Source organism: Monodelphis domestica, chromosome 2 (assembly GCF_027887165.1).
Source record: "Monodelphis domestica isolate mMonDom1 chromosome 2, mMonDom1.pri, whole genome shotgun sequence".
Lineage (NCBI taxonomy): Eukaryota > Metazoa > Chordata > Mammalia > Didelphimorphia > Didelphidae > Monodelphis > Monodelphis domestica.
The window spans coordinates 523,441,088-523,457,812 of NC_077228.1; the positions used below are offsets into that span (position 1 = coordinate 523,441,088).

General features: G+C 48.7%; 1 protein-coding gene across 1 annotated transcript; it reads left to right on the forward strand.

The window, feature by feature from the left end:
• Window positions 1–5,695: 5,695 nt before the first annotated feature.
• On the forward strand, window positions 5,696–8,886 carry HSPB1 (heat shock protein family B (small) member 1). Its single transcript, XM_001378935.5, has 3 exons — window positions 5,696–6,366; window positions 7,388–7,451; window positions 8,525–8,886. The coding sequence occupies exons 1-3, from the start codon at window positions 5,970–5,972 to the stop codon at window positions 8,712–8,714; spliced, it is 651 nt and encodes a 216-aa protein (XP_001378972.2). The 5' UTR covers window positions 5,696–5,969; the 3' UTR covers window positions 8,715–8,886.
• The last annotated feature ends 7,839 nt before the right edge of the window (window positions 8,887–16,725 follow it).

Below are 16,725 nucleotides of genomic sequence, written 5' to 3' on the forward strand. Positions count from 1 at the left end.
AGCCAGGAGACTGAACCATCTAATGACAAAGCTGGAAAGAGCTCTTTAAGCTCAGCCTGTCTAACCTTCTCCTTTTCCAGATGGGGAAACTGAGTCTTGGTGGGGCCACACCCAGTGATCTCATTCCTCTCCTCTCAATCCTCTCTGCCTGCTCCTTGCATTGGGTAGTGGGGGTGGGTTGGGGGAGGGGGAAGGCAAAGCTATGGGAGATGGTCCCTAGAGCTTGACTAGCCAGGTGCTATTTTTTCTATAGGGAGAATCTTTTCCCTTAGGCCTGGGGAGAGGCAGAGAGACCCAGCAGAGATTTCTCAAAACTTCAGGTAACCACTTGGGGCTTGGGTGCTGGGGAGGTCCAGCCCCACCCCCATCAGGCTCCTGCTGGCCCCTGGGGGGGATGGCCTCCCCCACCTGGGCCAAGTAGAAGAAAGGAAGCCCAGGGGGGAGGTTGAGAGTTGGGCTCTGGCTCAGACTCTGGAATGTCTGGCAGGGTATTATTTCCATGGACTCACCCCCATGGGCCTTCCTACTAGAATACATGCCATCTCCCCCTATAGAACTCTTGGCTAGAGTCTCCCTGGATCTATACAACCCCACAGGTGGCTTCCTCTGGAGTGCTGGGTGCCAGACCAGCTCCGAGGCAGACCTAGAACTAGAGGAGACCTTAGGGGCCACCCAGGCCAAACTCCTCAATTTACAGTTGAGGAAACTGGAGCTGGAGGTCCCTAAGATAACCCATCACTATGTTCTCTGTCCCCTCCCTTCCTTAAGTCTTCACTCCCCTGATGCTTCTCACACCAATGTTATCATTAGTATTTGGGTCACCTGCCACTCATGAAACTGAGGAAGGGTGTGGGTGTGGGTGGGGACAATATTGCAGTAGGAGGAATTCATGTGATCCTGCAAGAGGGGGAGTGGATGGAGCCTTGACTATGGGCACCATGGCTTATCCAAAGCTTCTGTGGTCACCAGGCACCATGGGAAATGCTCCCCATTCTCCTCCCTCCCACACTAAATAGTCAGAGGGGTTGACACAGCTTCCCTTCTGGTTAGTAATCCAATCTGCAGGCACCCCACCCCATGCCCTGTCCAGCAGTGGGTGCTGGGGGTGACTGTGGCTTTGCTTTCCTAAGGAAATGCTTTAGAGCTGGCTTGCCTCTACCAAAGCAAAAAGTTCAAAAACAGCCTTTTTAAAAGCTTTCTTCCTCCTTGGAGGTATTAGGATCATCAAATGAATCCTAAAGGGCCTCAGAGATCATTTTACAGATGAGGAAACTGAGGCTCAAAATGGGGAACTGATGTGGTTAAGATCACATAGGCAAGGGGTCAGAAATAGAATTGGAACACAAGTCTTCTGTTTCCAAAGCCAGTGTTTGCTCTCCACTGAATCCCACTGAACCCTACTGAACCTTGACTGAACCCCACTGCCTCTACCAGAGAAGAATGTCCCTGCCAAACCAAAATACCTTAGAGTTCATTTAGTCCATTCTCCCCCATTTACATAAAGTAGCCCAATGTTTGGGAAAAGGCCATTGAACTTGGAAGAAAAAGAGCATTAACTCTTAGATGATAAATAGTAACTGGAACAAGGGAGGGCAAGTGACTTTCCCAAGGTCACACAGTATACCCACTGGTATTATCACCAAAGCTGGGACTAGCACCCATGGCTCCTGACTGTTGGATCAGGGCTCTCTCCCAGAAGATATATAATAACAGCAGTAGGATTGAGTCTGGGATTTCATTGATATAGGGATCTCCCAGGTGAAGAAAGTCTCTCTACCAGTGCTGACCTTCTCAATATAGTCTTAGTTTCCTAGAGGTTAAATCACTTGCATGGAGTCACATTGCCAGGGGGGACTTGAAACCAGGTCTTCTTAGCTCCAAAGCAAGCTCTCTATCCACTTCTCTAAGTTGCCGGTAACAACAACCACCAACATTGATATATTGACTTAAGATTTACAAAGGTTGTATGAACATTCTTATTTGAGTCTCATATGAAAGAGGCACTGCTAGTATCCCCATTTTACAGTGAAGAAAACTGAGGCTCAGAGAGGCTACTTATTCTCTGTGTCACCTTAGGCAATTCACATACTGCCCCACCATCTCAATTTCCTCATCTGTAAAATGGGATGATCTTAGCCAGTTTATGAGTTCTCTTCTAGCTCTGGCTCCTATAATTTGCCCAGAGCCCCACCTTCAGGGAACCAGGAGCTTTCCAAATATGGCCAATACCTTTTCCTCAAGAATCCCAGTCCCTAAAAGGAGGTAAGGGAGTAAGGAGGACTCAGAGGGTAGGCAGAGCAGGGAGATCCATTGGGAGGTGTAAGATGAGAAACAAAGTCCTGGCTGGGTAGGAAAGGGGGACCACTAAGTTTGGACATGGGAGTATAGTTCAGTTTGCTGCCTAATCAAGCAAGCCCTGTATTCTTGTCTTTAGTGCCACCCTTTCACCCCCATCCTCTACCTCCTGGACCTGGCAGAGTAGGAAAAGCAAATCAAGGAACATAAAATTTAGAGTTGGAAGGTCATCACACCAATCAGATCAGGTTAAAGGTCACCTAGTCCAGATCCCTCATTGCACAGGTGAGAATTTATTTTCCCAGGAGCACATAGCTAGGAAGGGACAGAGCTGAAATTCCTACCCATTTCTCCCTTTTGGTCCAACATTGTTCCCACTACCACCTAGGCCAGTGATGGCGAACCTTTTAGAGACCTTAGAGACTGAGTGCCCAAACTGAAACCCTCACACCTCATGTGAGTCACCACACTTTACCCATAGAGGGGAGGAAGTAAGTGCTCCCACTGGGCTGCTGGGAAGAGGGGTGGTCAAGTAAGAAATGTCCTCAGGCATGCATGGAGGGGGAAAGGGAGCAGCCCCCTCTTGCACATATGTCAAAGGTTTGCCAATGGGAACATAGGCTTTCTTCCCTATCACTAAGACACTGTGTGACCTTAGGCAAGTCCCTTTCTTGCTCTTGGCCTCAGTTTCTTCCTCTGTAAAAAGAGGAGGTTGGATCAGATGACTTGAGCTAGTTAAACTAATGACTTCCTGGCATGTAGGCAGACTGTTTTCATGGTAGGCAGTCCCAGGCACAGAGTAGCTAACCTTGGAAAAGATTCTTTCTCAGATCTGTGTCTCTCCAAGTTCAACCCCTCCGAATCCAGTGTGACCCCCAGTGTCTTACCCCCTCAAGATTCTAGATTTTCACTGTTACCCTTGACTGCTGGAGAAGTCCTTCTTCCCAGCCTTCCCTTTAACGGTTCTCCTCCCTTTCTCTGAGGGTCTTGTCTCCTCACCTCTCTGGGCTCCAACTCTACACATAGAGTTGGTCTACACTTGGAACTAGTTTCATTATTGATGGGAGAGAGCTGTGAGTATTAAGCAAGAACAGCTCTCAAGGAAGAACTCACCTACTACAGCCAGGAACTTGGGAGGTGGCTGGAACAAATACAGCTGCAGTTAAGATCTCGCCAATCCAAGGAGGTTGTGGGGAGAGGGCATGAATTTGGAGGGATGGGGCAGGCGGGACAAAGGAGATGGATTCGAGGAATGCAGATTCTTGGGTTCTAGTCCCAGGTTAGCCATTGACAGCTAGCTATGTGACCTTTCCCAGGGTTCCATACCTCTCTAAGGATGGGTACAGTTCTCAGGGACAAGGGGAAGGGAGAGGAGGATGAAGGGAAATGTAACCTCTCAAGCTGTTTGGAGTCCACACCCACAGAACACAGCTGGCATTTGTAGAGAGTTATAAAAGGCTTTGAGATCTTAACTTGAAAGAAGTCCAAGACCACAGCTGACAGCTTCCTCCTCCCAATGAAGAGAGACTCCCAGACCCCACCCAGGGGCAAGGTGAGCAGGGAAGACAGACACTCCCTGTGGTTTCTGATCTCACCTATTTTTCAAAAAACATGGTTGGGTGGGGCTTGGAAGAACCAGAGAGCCTGGCTATGTAGATGCAGGTCAGGATTCCTGACCCTTCATCCCTGTTCTCCCCCCTCCCAAGATGAATGGGCAAAAGAGGAGGCAGGAGGGCACGAGGACATCCAATGGAAACACCAGGGCATCCACCAACATCCTCATCCATTGTTTAAAGCCTCTACCCCCTCAACTTCACCTTGTCTGATGCCCACAGCAGCCACACCCTTGGCTGGGATAGCCTGCTGATGGGAGGAGAGAGGCCAAGGGAATAATTCAGATAGAAGAATCCTGCTTGGACTGCTTGATTTTCCCTCTTTGGGTTATCCTTATTTTCCTAAGCTGGCAAAGATATGGAGCAGTGGGGAGATGAGGGCATCTTCTTTTCTTCCAGAGAGTTCAAAGCACTTTATAGGTGTGATCTCACCAGGCTTGGCCCAGCCCCCTTGGGAAGGGACCCTGGTGTGGGTTTCAATCATGTCTCATCTCTGAAGGTGGAGCCTTTTATGGACCTGAGCTCATGCTCTTTCTCCAGGTCTCCTTGACCCAGGGGTGAGAAGACACTGATGAGTAATAGGAGCCTAGATTTCCATCTAGGATAGAGCTTAGAGGTCACCCAGGCATAAGAGCTTAACTAGCTGGAAGGGATTTCTGAGACCATTCGTCCACTTCCCTCATTTTAGATGAGAGAGGAACCTGGAGGCCCAAAGAGTTTGGGGGGCTGGGGCTGGAGTACTTCATAGCGGCTTAGCTCTAAAGCTGGAACACCACCTAGTCTAATCGCCTCATTTTACAAATGGGGAGACTGAGGTCTGGGGAAGTCAATGACTTCCCCAAAGTCACACACACACACAGGAATCGTATCAGAGGTGAGATCTGGACCTCAGGTCTTCTCAGTACAGATCTAGAGTTTTTTTCTCTAGAATGTCCACCGAGGGCAAACTGAGGCTCAGAGAGGTTTAAGAACTTACCCTGGGCTACCCAGCCTACATGAGGAGGCTGGCAAATCCCTCGGTGTATCTTTGATGGAGTCCCAGTCCCGGGCTGCTCTGCCTGCCTCAAACCTTCCATGTTGGCTGTTTCACAAATAAACCTTTTAAGAAGAGATGCTGGGGGTCCCCGACTCCCTAACCCAAAGTGGTCATGGATCAGGCCAAGAGCTAATTTGGACCTGGGCAGAGGAACAGCCCCGGGAGGTGGGAGATGGCCGGGGGCAGCGGGGAGCACAGAGGATAAGGACCGGAGAGGGGAAGGGATGGGGAGAATAGGGGGGAAAGGGTTGACATCCAAAACTGAGACCTTCAGGATATGGAAGCAGAGGAGACCGACCTCCATCCCCTAGCCACTCTGTTCCAGCCTCCTCCACAGGTGTAGACACGGTCAGGAGCAGCATCCTGACTCTGCTATTTACAATGTACAGGGAGACTTGGGCAAGTAACTGGCTCCTGGAGCCTCTGTTTCCTCAGCAATAAGTGGGAGAAGGAGTTGGACTAGATGAGCCGAGGCTCCTGGTTCAAGTCCCCTTTCTGTGCATCCCTGGGAAAGTTCCAGCCCTCTCTGGGCAATAAGAGAGATGCTCTTTAGGGGGTGTCATAGAGAGGGAGGGGGCAACTCGGTCACATTTTGTTCCCTAGGGCCCCCACGGAGCCCCCAGCCAAGGTCTGTACCCTGGGCAGGGCAGGCTGGGGGGGGGGGGGGGAGGCAAGATTCTCTGGCCCCTTGCCCTGCCTCTCCCCACCTTCCACTCTGATTTCCTTCACTTTCCAGAAAGAGGAGGGAAGGTTCGAGGTGTGGGGCAGGGCTCGGGCTTGTCTCCCCACCCCTGTCTCTCCCTCCCCAAGGAATCTAAGGGGAGGACATTGTCCTAGCCCGGCCCCCTGCTCCCGCCCCCCGGGCTTTCTGGCCCAGAGTAATTACCATTAATAGAGTCCTGAAACGTCTGCTAAAAATAACTGGCTCCGACTCTTTATAGCCAGGACCAGCCCAGCCCCGCCACTCAGTCCCAGAGCTCCGGGAGAGTGGAAGCAGGAAGATTGCCCGCCGCCTACCTGCCGACATGACCGAGAGACGAGTCCCCTTCACCTTCCTGCGAAGCCCCAGCTGGGACCCCTTCAAGGACTGGTACCCCGTGGGCAGCCGCCTCTTCGACCAGTCCTTCGGGCTCCCCCGCCTGCCCGAAGAGTGGTGCCAGTGGCCCAGCCACACCAGCTGGCCCGGCTACGTCCGGATGCTGCCCAGCCCTCTGGCTGAGCAGCTCCCCGCTGCCGCGGCCCCCCTGGTGCCCCCACCCACCGCCGGCCAGGCCTATAGCCGGGCCCTCAGCCGCCAGCTGAGCCGAGGGATATCGGAGATCCAGCACACGGCCGACCGCTGGAAGGTGACCCTCGATGTGAACCACTTTGCCCCCGAGGAGCTGACCGTCAAGACCAAGGATGGCGTGGTGGAGATCACCGGTGAGTGGGTGCCCAGCCCCCTTCGCCTGCCCCCCTCCCGCCCCGGGCATCCCTGCCTGTCCCCTGGGGCCCCGGAGAAGGGAAGAGCTCCGGCTGGGGGCGAGAAGGGAGGGAGGTGTGGAGACCGGGGCCAGCGCTCCTCCTGTCCTGGCTTGGGTGGGGCATGAATGACTGGGGCCGGGGGGCAGGGGGACACCCCAGACCCTGGGCAGGAGGTGATGAGTTAATGCCCGAGGCCCCTCCCAGCATCCTTCCCTCCTACCTTCATCCTCAAAGAATCTGGCACATGCTGTCCTCTCTCCTCGCCTGGACTTGCAGCCAGGAACATGTTTATTTGCTGCTGCACTTGGGGAAGGAAGGAAATGAGATGGGCCTTGGCTCAGAAGCCTCTGCCTCCATTCACCCCCCAAGTGCCAGGCCCAACCCCCACGCCCGGCACCAGGGAAGGGCTTCTGCCCCCTTCATCCCTGCCCCACTGGCCTTTAGTCAATCAATTAGTCCCAGACTTGCTGAGGGCCTACTATGCACCCCTTTGCCTTTGCTCCCAAGCCCCTGCCTTCCTCTGGAACTTTCTGATCCTGACTCTGCTCAGGCTCATGGACCCCAGTGAAGCCCCATCCCCAGCTCTAACCTACTGGTCCTTCCTTCCATCACCCTTCAGACCCCCCTCTGGCCATGGTCCCACGCACCCCGCTACCCCTCCCCGAAGGGCACTGAATCGAGAGGTTCCTCCCCCAACCCTTTCTGCCAAGAGAAGGGAATCCACAAAGGGTTATGGAAAACCACTGGGCCTCCAGCCAAAGGTCCTGAGTTCAAAAGATTGGTTTGTTGTGTCAGCTTGGGAAGAGTCACTTCCTTTCCTTGGGCTTCTATTTCCTCTTCTACTAAATGGTGCTCTCCAAGGTCCCCAGTCCCACGACCCCATGAAAGAAAAGCAGGAGGGGAGGATGGAAGGGATGACTGCGTGTCTCCCAGAGTCCCCCGAGTGAGCCTCCATTCATTTCTCTCCCACCTCCCCCAGGCAAGCATGAGGAGAGACAAGATGAGCACGGATTCATCTCCAGATGTTTCACTAGGAAATATTCGTAAGTATTGAGAGAGCGAGTCCCTAGGGAGAGATGTCCCTTTTATTGCTCCCTGTGCCTCTTCCTCCTCTCCTACCCATTACACACACACACACACACACACACACACACACACACACACACACACACACACTCCAGAACAATATCAGGGTCTGGTGGCAATTGTCCAGGGCTTAATAATTCTGTGTGTGTGTGTGCCCAACCCTTTGGTCTCCTGCACAGGGAGAAGGAAGTCCACTTCTTGATTCAAAATTAGAGAGAAAGCCTGGTACTGAACTTAGAAGTCAGAAAAACCTGAGTTCGAATCCCACTTTTGCCACTTTTGAGCTGTGTGACCCTGGAAAAGTTACTTGAGTCTTGGTTTCCTGAACTATAAAAAGTAGGAGTTGGGCCAGAGGATCTCTGAGGTCCTACGAGCCATGGGAGAATAGAGAATAGATCCCATGTGATAGGCATGGAGGCTCATTGCCAGACACAGAGACTCGGCGCCAGGGATGAAGGCTTACTCTGATGACAGGACTCAATGCTGGGGATAAGGACTTAGAAGCAATGACCATTCCCCCTCCCCCCCCCCTAAAAAGTGTTCCATCTACTAAGAGTCTAGAGAGGCACTGGGTCACACTGGACAGAAAGCCAGGCTTAAGCCAGGAGGACAGGGGTTCAAAAACATCCTGGCTGTAGGATCCTGGATAAGTCACTTCATCTCTCTATCCTAGGGTAATTCTCTAAAAGTTTAAGGTTCAGTGAAGGGCTCAGCCTCCATTATTAGAAGGTATTTCTTCCCCCTAGAAATTCCTATACCAAGGAAATCACAGGTCCATTCCCTGCCCCAATATTAAGAGTCTATGGCTAGGTGACTCAATGGATCAAGACCTAGACCTGGAGATAGGAAGTCTTAGGTTCAAATCTGGCCTCAGACACTTCTTAGCTGTGTGATCCTGGGTAAGTCACTTACCCCCATTGCCCAGCCCTTACCGCTCTTCTGCCTTAAAACCAGAACTTAGCATCCTTTCTAAGATAGACCAGCATCCCTTGCACTGGCCTGGCACTTCTTTCTGTCTTTCTCTCTTCAGCCTGCCCCCTGGTGTAGATCCCACCTTGGTGGTGTCCTCTCTGTCTCCTGATGGGACGCTGTCCGTGGAAGCCCCTCTGCCCAAGCCTGCCATCCAGTCTGCAGAAGTCACCATCCCCGTCACCTTTGAGAGCCGCGCTGAGATCGGAGGGCCCGAAGCCAAGAAGCAAGGGGAGGCAGCCGCCAAGTAAAGCCCCGGCCCCAAGAGGGTCCAGCGTGTCCAGCGGGCCGCCCGCGGGCTCCCCTGGGCTGACTCCTTGAAGCATGCCTGTCACTCGGCTTCATCTCTACCTCCCCCCCCCTCGCTATTTTGTACTGGAACATTTATTGTGTTTCCTAAATAAAGCTGGGAAAAAACCATAATGCCGGGAGTGACTGAGTCTCTGCCGGGCTGGGGAGCCGAGGCAGCATCGGGGGCTGCTGGGCTGGTACTCACCATTCCAATTCAGTTGAACAAGCATATATGAAGTCCCTGCTATGTGCCAGGACCTATGCTGGGGGTTAGACAAAACCAAATCAGTTCCTGCCCTCAGAAGACTTACATTCTATTTGCTCTGCTTTCTAGGGAAGTTCCTAGCCTGGGTTGTAGATAGTGTGACAAAGAGTAGTGGTATGGCCCAGGTTTAGGGCAGCTGGTAACTTGGTCGAGCTCTGAGCTTCTTTTTTTTTTATACCCTTCCCTTCTGTCTTGGAATTAATACTCTGTATAGGTTCCAAAGCAAAAGAGTGATAAAGGCTAGGCTAGGTGGTTAAGTGACTTGCCCAGGGCCACCCAGCTTGGGAGTGTTTGAGGTCAAATTTGAACCCAGGACCTCCCGTCTATAGGCCTGGCTCTCCATCCACTGAGCCACCCAGTTTCCCCAGAGCTATAAGCTTCTTAAAGATTTCATCAAATGAATGAATGGGAAAAAAACCCAACCATTTATCAAGCATTTAGTATTTGCAAAATATCTTGGCAAGCCTGGAAGATTTGAAGAGAAAAATTGGATAATTCTTGCTCTCTAGGTGTTCTCTTTCTATTAAAGGGAGAAAATATGTAGAGACCTGGGTTTGAATCTGGCCTCAAATATTCCCTAGCTGTGTGACCCAGGATGAGTCACTTAACCCTGATTGCCCAGCTCTCAACATTCTTCTGTCTTAGAACTGATATGAAGATAGAAGTTAAGGGTTTGGGGAAAGGAAATAACTATGTAGAGGTTTCCGGCACAAATCAGTTGGTTAGAAAGGTATCGTGGTCTTTGGGCACAGAGGCAAAAGCAGTGGGAATGTCATTTCCACTGAGAAGAGCCTTTTCTGATAATGAACCAAGTGATAACATCCAGGACTTTGGTTCTAAGAACTTACTTTTCTGGGTCTTCAGTAGGTGTGGCAGCTGAGGAGGATGGGCAGAGGCAGGCAGAGGGTATCTCAGATACCCTCTGGCCACAGCAGATGCTATGGAGAGTAGGACATCTTTGAAGTCTAGGGTTCTAGGGATGGCTGTCTTCTGATCTAACCACACGAGATGGAGTCTAGGGTGTAGGAGGCTACAGAGGGGAGGGACAGTCTGTGCTTCTTGGGTGAGGCACCTGGGGAAAGAGGTAGGTGAGGAGCTTTGAGGGAGCCCCAAGGAGAAAGCTCATCCAATAACACCCGGTCCCAAGAGATTTTACAGTATGATGGGTTACTGACACAGATGAAATGTAGTGTGGCCTCATGAATAGAAAGTCAGGGAGCCCTGGGTTCGAGATCTCTGTCTAAAATATTAGACTTGGTGGCCTGGGCTAACCATTTGAATTCTTAATGCTCCAGGCAACTCTCAAAGGCTACACGTCGTATAGAAGCTGCCGATCTGCATTGGCAAAGAGAATCCTCATACAGGGAGTGTACCTCAAAGATCAATGACAACAAAAATGAACCCAGTTGACATCTGGTTAGAGGTAGGGGAAGACAATGATTCCAGCCTTGGTCTTCCTGTCTTTTGTACCCTAGGGTTTCCTCTAGCTGGGCAATGTCTTCTCATTTCTTGACAATCATTGGCCAGAGTCTGAGTTTCCTCTAATGGTCCAAATCAATCGGCCAATACGCATGTACTAAGCACCTAGTATGTCCCGGGTCCTGTGCTAACAGGGGGACACAAAGGCAAAAGCTAAACGGTTCCTGCCTTGAGGGAACTTAAACTCTATTCTTCCCTACCTGGTATCATTCCCTAACCCAGCCTCCAGCTCCAGCCATCAGAGCCCCAAACTCCAGCCTCTAATTTCCAAGGTCTTCAGCACCTCGTCCCCAGCCCTCCATCTCCCACTTAGCAGTACCCCCAGCCCTTAGCCTCACAGAACCCCAGGCTCCAGGCTGCAGCTCAACTGCTCAACCCTAATCACCAATAAAGATTTTTAATAAAAGCCCTACTAGTTGCAGTGAAACTCCTGAGCTTGACAAGGGAGGAGAGAAAAAGGAAGGAGAGGGTTGACTTGAGAAGGTGGACTCAGAGACAACCCTCAAGTCGACCCTCCAGGAAAAGGTCTTCTTGGTGGTCACTGGGGGGAGAAGGACCACACAAATTGCTACCCAGATATGCAGATTTGTCTCAGGCCCAGCCTTGGCCCTATGGCCTTCCTAGAACTTACTACATCCAAGTCATCTAATCCTTGCTGCATTTAAATGCAAGCAATGAAGGGGTCTAATGGGTAGAGAGCTGGCCTAGGAGTCAGGAAGGCCTGAGTGGTAGGTAGGCTTACTTCTGACCCATTCTAGCTGGGTGACTCTGGGCAAAGTAGCTTCACCTCTCAGTGAAACTCTCTAAGACCATACATTGCAGAGAAGCTGCTGGGTTTCCCATACCAAGGAAACTGCAAATCTCTCCCAATCTCCTCTATGTATAAGTCTTTAGGTTAGGCTATGAGGACATGAGGAGAAAACAAAAAGAAACCCTTGTCCCTCAAGAAACGTACATGTCATGAGAGCAAGGAGGAGGAGGAGGAGGAGGAGGAAGAAGAGGAAGAAAAGGAAGAAAAGGAAGGAGGAGGAGATGGGAGAGAAGGGGGAGGAGAAGGGGGAGGAGGAGGAGGAAGAGGAGGAGGAGGAGGAGAAGGAAGAAGAAGAGGAAGAAAAGGAAGGAGGAGGAGATGGGAGAGAAGGGGGAGGAGAAGGGGGAGGAGGAGGAGATGGGAGAGAAGGGGGAGGAGAAGGGGAGGAGGAGGAGGAAGAGGAGGAGGAGGAGGAGGAGGAGGAGGAGGAGGAGGAAGAAGAAGATGAAGAAGAGGGGGGAGGAGAAGGGGGAGGAGAAGGAGGAAGAGAAGAAGGAGAAGAAGGAGGAGGAGGAGGAGGAGGAGAAGGAGGAGAAGGAGGAGAAGGAGGAGAAGGAGGAAAAGAAGGAGAAGGAGGAAGAGGAGGAGAAAGAAAAGGAAGAAGAAAGGAGGAGGAGGAGGGGAAGGAAGAGACAGTTGTCTACAAGTATCTGAAGGACTTCCACATGGCTGTTTGGCAGAACCAGGAATAATGGGTAGGAGCAAGGGGATGCTGGTAGATGTTTAACAACCAGCTCTCTGGCCAAACAGGAAGCAGATGTCAGCATGACTCACTTTTAAGTTTATTAGGTTTGTTAAGTAATAATAGTACTAATTAAGCATTATTGTCTTTCATCACTTTCTTAAGATTAGGCAATCAATAGAACAATAAATCAAGTAGTGATTTGTACCCTTTGCTGATTCTTAAGGTGTAAATGCTCCCACAGAAAATGCAGCAAAGGTGAGCCAGTTTGAGCTAGCTCCCAAATGCCCCTGTCTGTTTAGAGTTTGCATCCTAAAGATTCAGGTTGTCCCAGAGTACCAGGCTGCCTTGAAGTGTATTGGGTATCTTCCTCACTGGAGAACTCCAAGCAAAGGCTAGACAGATACTTCTTAAGGATAACATGGAAAGAATTCAGGAAGGAGTTTAACTCAACCTCCCCTCAGATCCCTTTCAGCTCTGAGATTCTAAGTCTACAGGACCGTGTGACCTTGGCAAAGTCTCTTAACCTTTTGGAGCCTCAGATTCTAATACCTATCACATCTACTCGATAAGGCTTAAATAATGATATATTTAATATATTAGTTGATATGGAACATTAATATTAAATTTAAACTAATTTAATTTTAAACTATCGGTATTACTTAATATTGAATATATTAGTATATATTGAATATTATAGTGACTACCTATAAAATCATATATATTATACATAGACTCCCTTTTTTTTAAACCCTTATCTTCCATTTTGTAATAAATACTCTGTATGGTTCCAAGGCAGAAGAGTGGTCAGGGCTAGGCAATGGGGGTCAAGTGACTTGCCCAGGGTCACCCAGCTAGGAAATGTCTGAGGCCAGATTTGAACCCAGGGTCTCTTGTCTCTAGGTCTGGTTCTCAATCCACTGAACCACCCAGCTGCCCCCCAGACTCCTTTTTTAATGGTGAAATTGTCTCCATTTTAAGAGTTACTCTGTTAGTTTATTCATATATAAGCTAATAGTTCCTGTACATTAGTTGATATTGCAAAGCCAACAGGATGTAAGCTCATGTCTAAATGAATGGGTTACATTAGAATTATGGAATTATGAAACAGAGTAATCAATCAATTCAACCAACAGGCATTTATTAAGGGTTCCCTAGGTGCCAAGTGCTGTATGAGATCTGGAAATACACATAAGACAGCTCCTGACCTCAAGGCAAGGGGGGTGTCTTACCCCAGATAATACTATACCCTGGGGTGTATGGGGTGCTCAGGGAGGAGTAATATCTTTGGTATAGAGGGCTTGTCGTGCCCTCTTAGGGCAGCTCTCCAGCCTCTGACCCCCACCTGACACCCAGCTCTCACTTGTGGCTCCCAGTAGCTGCTAGCATGCGGCAGCAGCCACACCCCAGGCAACGGCTTCGACAGGCCGACTAAACCTTGTGAGGGTAGCCATCGGGTCATCGACCCCTGGTGAACCAGGGCTTTGCTCACCCAGCATGTGAAGACTGCTTCGGCAGAACAGGCAGAAGAAACCAACAAGAAGGTTCAACGACTGAGAGGGCGACACAGCAAGGCACTGTGGAGTGCTTAGGGTGTGTTGGAGCACAAAAGACAACACAGCCATCCAATGCAGCTGAGGAAGTCTCCAGGTGTAACGAGTTTTCATGCCACTAGACCCAGGCTTCCAACACTGAGAGAGTGGGACTGTCTCTGTGCATCGACTTTTCCACTTAAATCTTCATGCACAAGTGTCTTTGTGCACAAAAATGCACAAAGACAATCATCATCCTCGGTTACCGAGAGACTACTACTATACTATACTACTACTATACTATACTACTACTATACCCTACAGAGGAAAGGATGTTACCAAAGAAATGTGCAATAGAAAAGAGGATCCATGGGCAGCTGGGTAGCTTAGTGAACCAAAAGTCAGGCCTAGAGATAGGAGGTCCTGGGTTCAAATCTGACCTTGGACACTTCCTAGTTATGTGACCCTGGGCCAGTCACTTAACCCCCATTGCCTAGCCTTTACTGCTTTTCTGCATTGGAACCAATACACAGCATTAAGTCTAAGATGGAGGAAAAGGTTAAAAAAGAGAAGTCACTCACACTTAGATATCAGAGATAAGCAGCCCTATCTATGCTCCATTGGTATTAGCTACATAATAGCTAATAAATAGCATTTATGTAGTACACACTGTGCTAAGCACTTCACAGTTATGAGTTCATTAGCTTCTCACAATAATTCTGAGAGGGAGGTGCTATTAGTATCCCCATTTGACAGATGAGGAAACTGAGGTCTTGTGTCAAAGAAGGAAATGGCAAATCACCCCAGTATATTTGCCAAGAAAACCCTAAACAGGGTCACGAAGAGTCAGATATGACTGAAAAACGACTAAACAACAAAGGCAAACAGGGTCAAGTGACTTGCTATCTACCAAAGAATGGAAAGAGATGGTCCTTGAGGGCAGAAATTATTCCAGGTAGTCCATGTAGCTCTTGTGGCTAACATGGTGCCTGATGCATACCAGACACTTAATAAAGCTTGTTGAAGTCAATTAAATGGACCTATCTAGAAATATGTCTAATTTAAGTCAGAATGACATGGACATCTGAGGTGGACAAAAGGGATGAAGAAAGCTCAGAAATAGAGGAGATTCTTATAATCAGAGATGCAAATCAAAACAACTCTGAGGTATCACCTCACACCTAGCAAATTGGCTAACATGATAGCAAAGGAAAGTTACGAATGCTGGAGGGGATGTGGCAAAGTAGGGACATTAATTCACTGCTGGTGGGGTTGTGAACTGATCCAACCATTCTGGAGGGCAATTTGGAACTATGCCCAAAGAGTGATAAAAGACTGTCTGCCCTTTGATCCAGCCATAGCACTGCTGGGTTTGTACCCCAAAGAGATCATAAGGAAAGAGACTTGTACAAGAATATTCATAGTTGCGCTTTGTGGTGGCAAAAAAAAATGGAAAATGAGGGGATGCCCTTCAATTGGGGAATGGCTGAATAAATTGTGGTATCTGATGGTGATGGAATACTATTGTGCTAAAAGGAATAATGAACTGGAGGGATTCCATGTGAACTGGAACGACCTCCAGGAAGTGATGCAGAGTGAAAGGATCAGAACCAGGAGAACCTTATACAAAGAGATGGATACACTGTGGCACAATCAAATGTAATGGACTTCTCTCCTAGCAGCAATGCAATGACCCAGGACAATTCTGAGCAACTTATGAGAAAGAATGCTTTCCACATCCAGAGGAAGAACTGTGGGAGCAGAAACATATGATTGGGGATGTAGACTCAAAGCGATCACCCTATTGCAAATGTCAATAATATGGAAATAGGTCTTGATCAATGACACATGTAAAACCCAACGGAATTGCTCGTTGGCTATGTGAGGGAGGTGGGAGGAGGGGAGGGAAAGAACATGAACCATATAACTATGGAAAAAATATTTGAAATTAATTAATTAAATAAACTTTTAAAAAAGAAATAGAGGAGATTCCATATGACTGTGATGGAGAATCAGGGAAGGCTTCATGGAGATGGCCTTGGAACTGAGCCTGAAAGATTAGAGAGTGGGCAGTCAAAAGCAATGAGAAATAAAAATTTTTTAAAAAGCAGTGAGATTTGAAAATCATAGGAGGACCAATGAGGTGGCACAATGGATAGAGAGCCAGGTCTGGAGTCAGGAGGATCCAAGTTCAAATCTGAACTCTTCTGCTTCTTAGCTATGTGACCCTGGGCAAGTTGCTTAATACATTTGCTTGACTTTGTCTCTTTTTTTTTAACCCTTATCTTCTGCCTTAGAATCTAGGCCATATTTGAACCCAAGACTTCCTGGCTCTCTATCCACTGACCCTAACTGCTCTGCCCTTCTCTCTTAGAGTTGTTACTAGGACAGAAAGTAAGGGCTTAAAAAAAAAGAAATCATGGGAGCCTTGATGTGCAAAAATCATCTGTTCCAGCCCCTCTTTTTATAAGTGAGGAAACTGAGGCCCAGAGAAGTGAAGCAACTTGTCCAATCTGGCACAGGTGCCAAAGCAGGCTTAAAGCCTGGTCCTCTGACTCAAAGGTTTTCTTTTTCCTTTAAAGCTTAAATCAAGTGATATCTTCTACATGAGACCTCCCTCTAGATGCTTAATTTCCCAGTTCCCCCAAATCACCTTGTATTTCTGCTCTTTAAAACAAAAACAAAACAACAACAAATAAAAACCATCTTATATGTTAGAATCAACTTCAAATTAATGGATTCCAAGGCAGAGAAGCAGCAAGACCTAGGCAATGGGAGTTAAGTGACTTGCCCAGGGTCACACAGCTAGTAAATGTCTGAAGCTGAATTGAACTGAGGTCTTCCTGACTCCAAGACTGGTGTACTATCCAGTGCATCACCTAGGATCATCAATTTGGAGCTGCAAGGGAATTTAGAGGCCACTGAATCAGATGCCCTCATTTTACAGTTGAAGAAACTGAGGAATACAGAGAAATTGTGACTTGTTCATTGTCACACAGCTAATCAAAGACCCAGACAAGATTCCCACTCAGGTCTTTTCAACCCAGAGACACCATCTACCTATTGCGATCTCTAGGGAGTGATCTTTTCTTTTAACTATTGTCATTTTTATTTAGTAATATTTTCTTTTCCTCACTTATATGTAAAAACACATTTTAACATTCTTTTTTTAAAGTTTGGAGTTCCAAATTCTCTCCCTCCT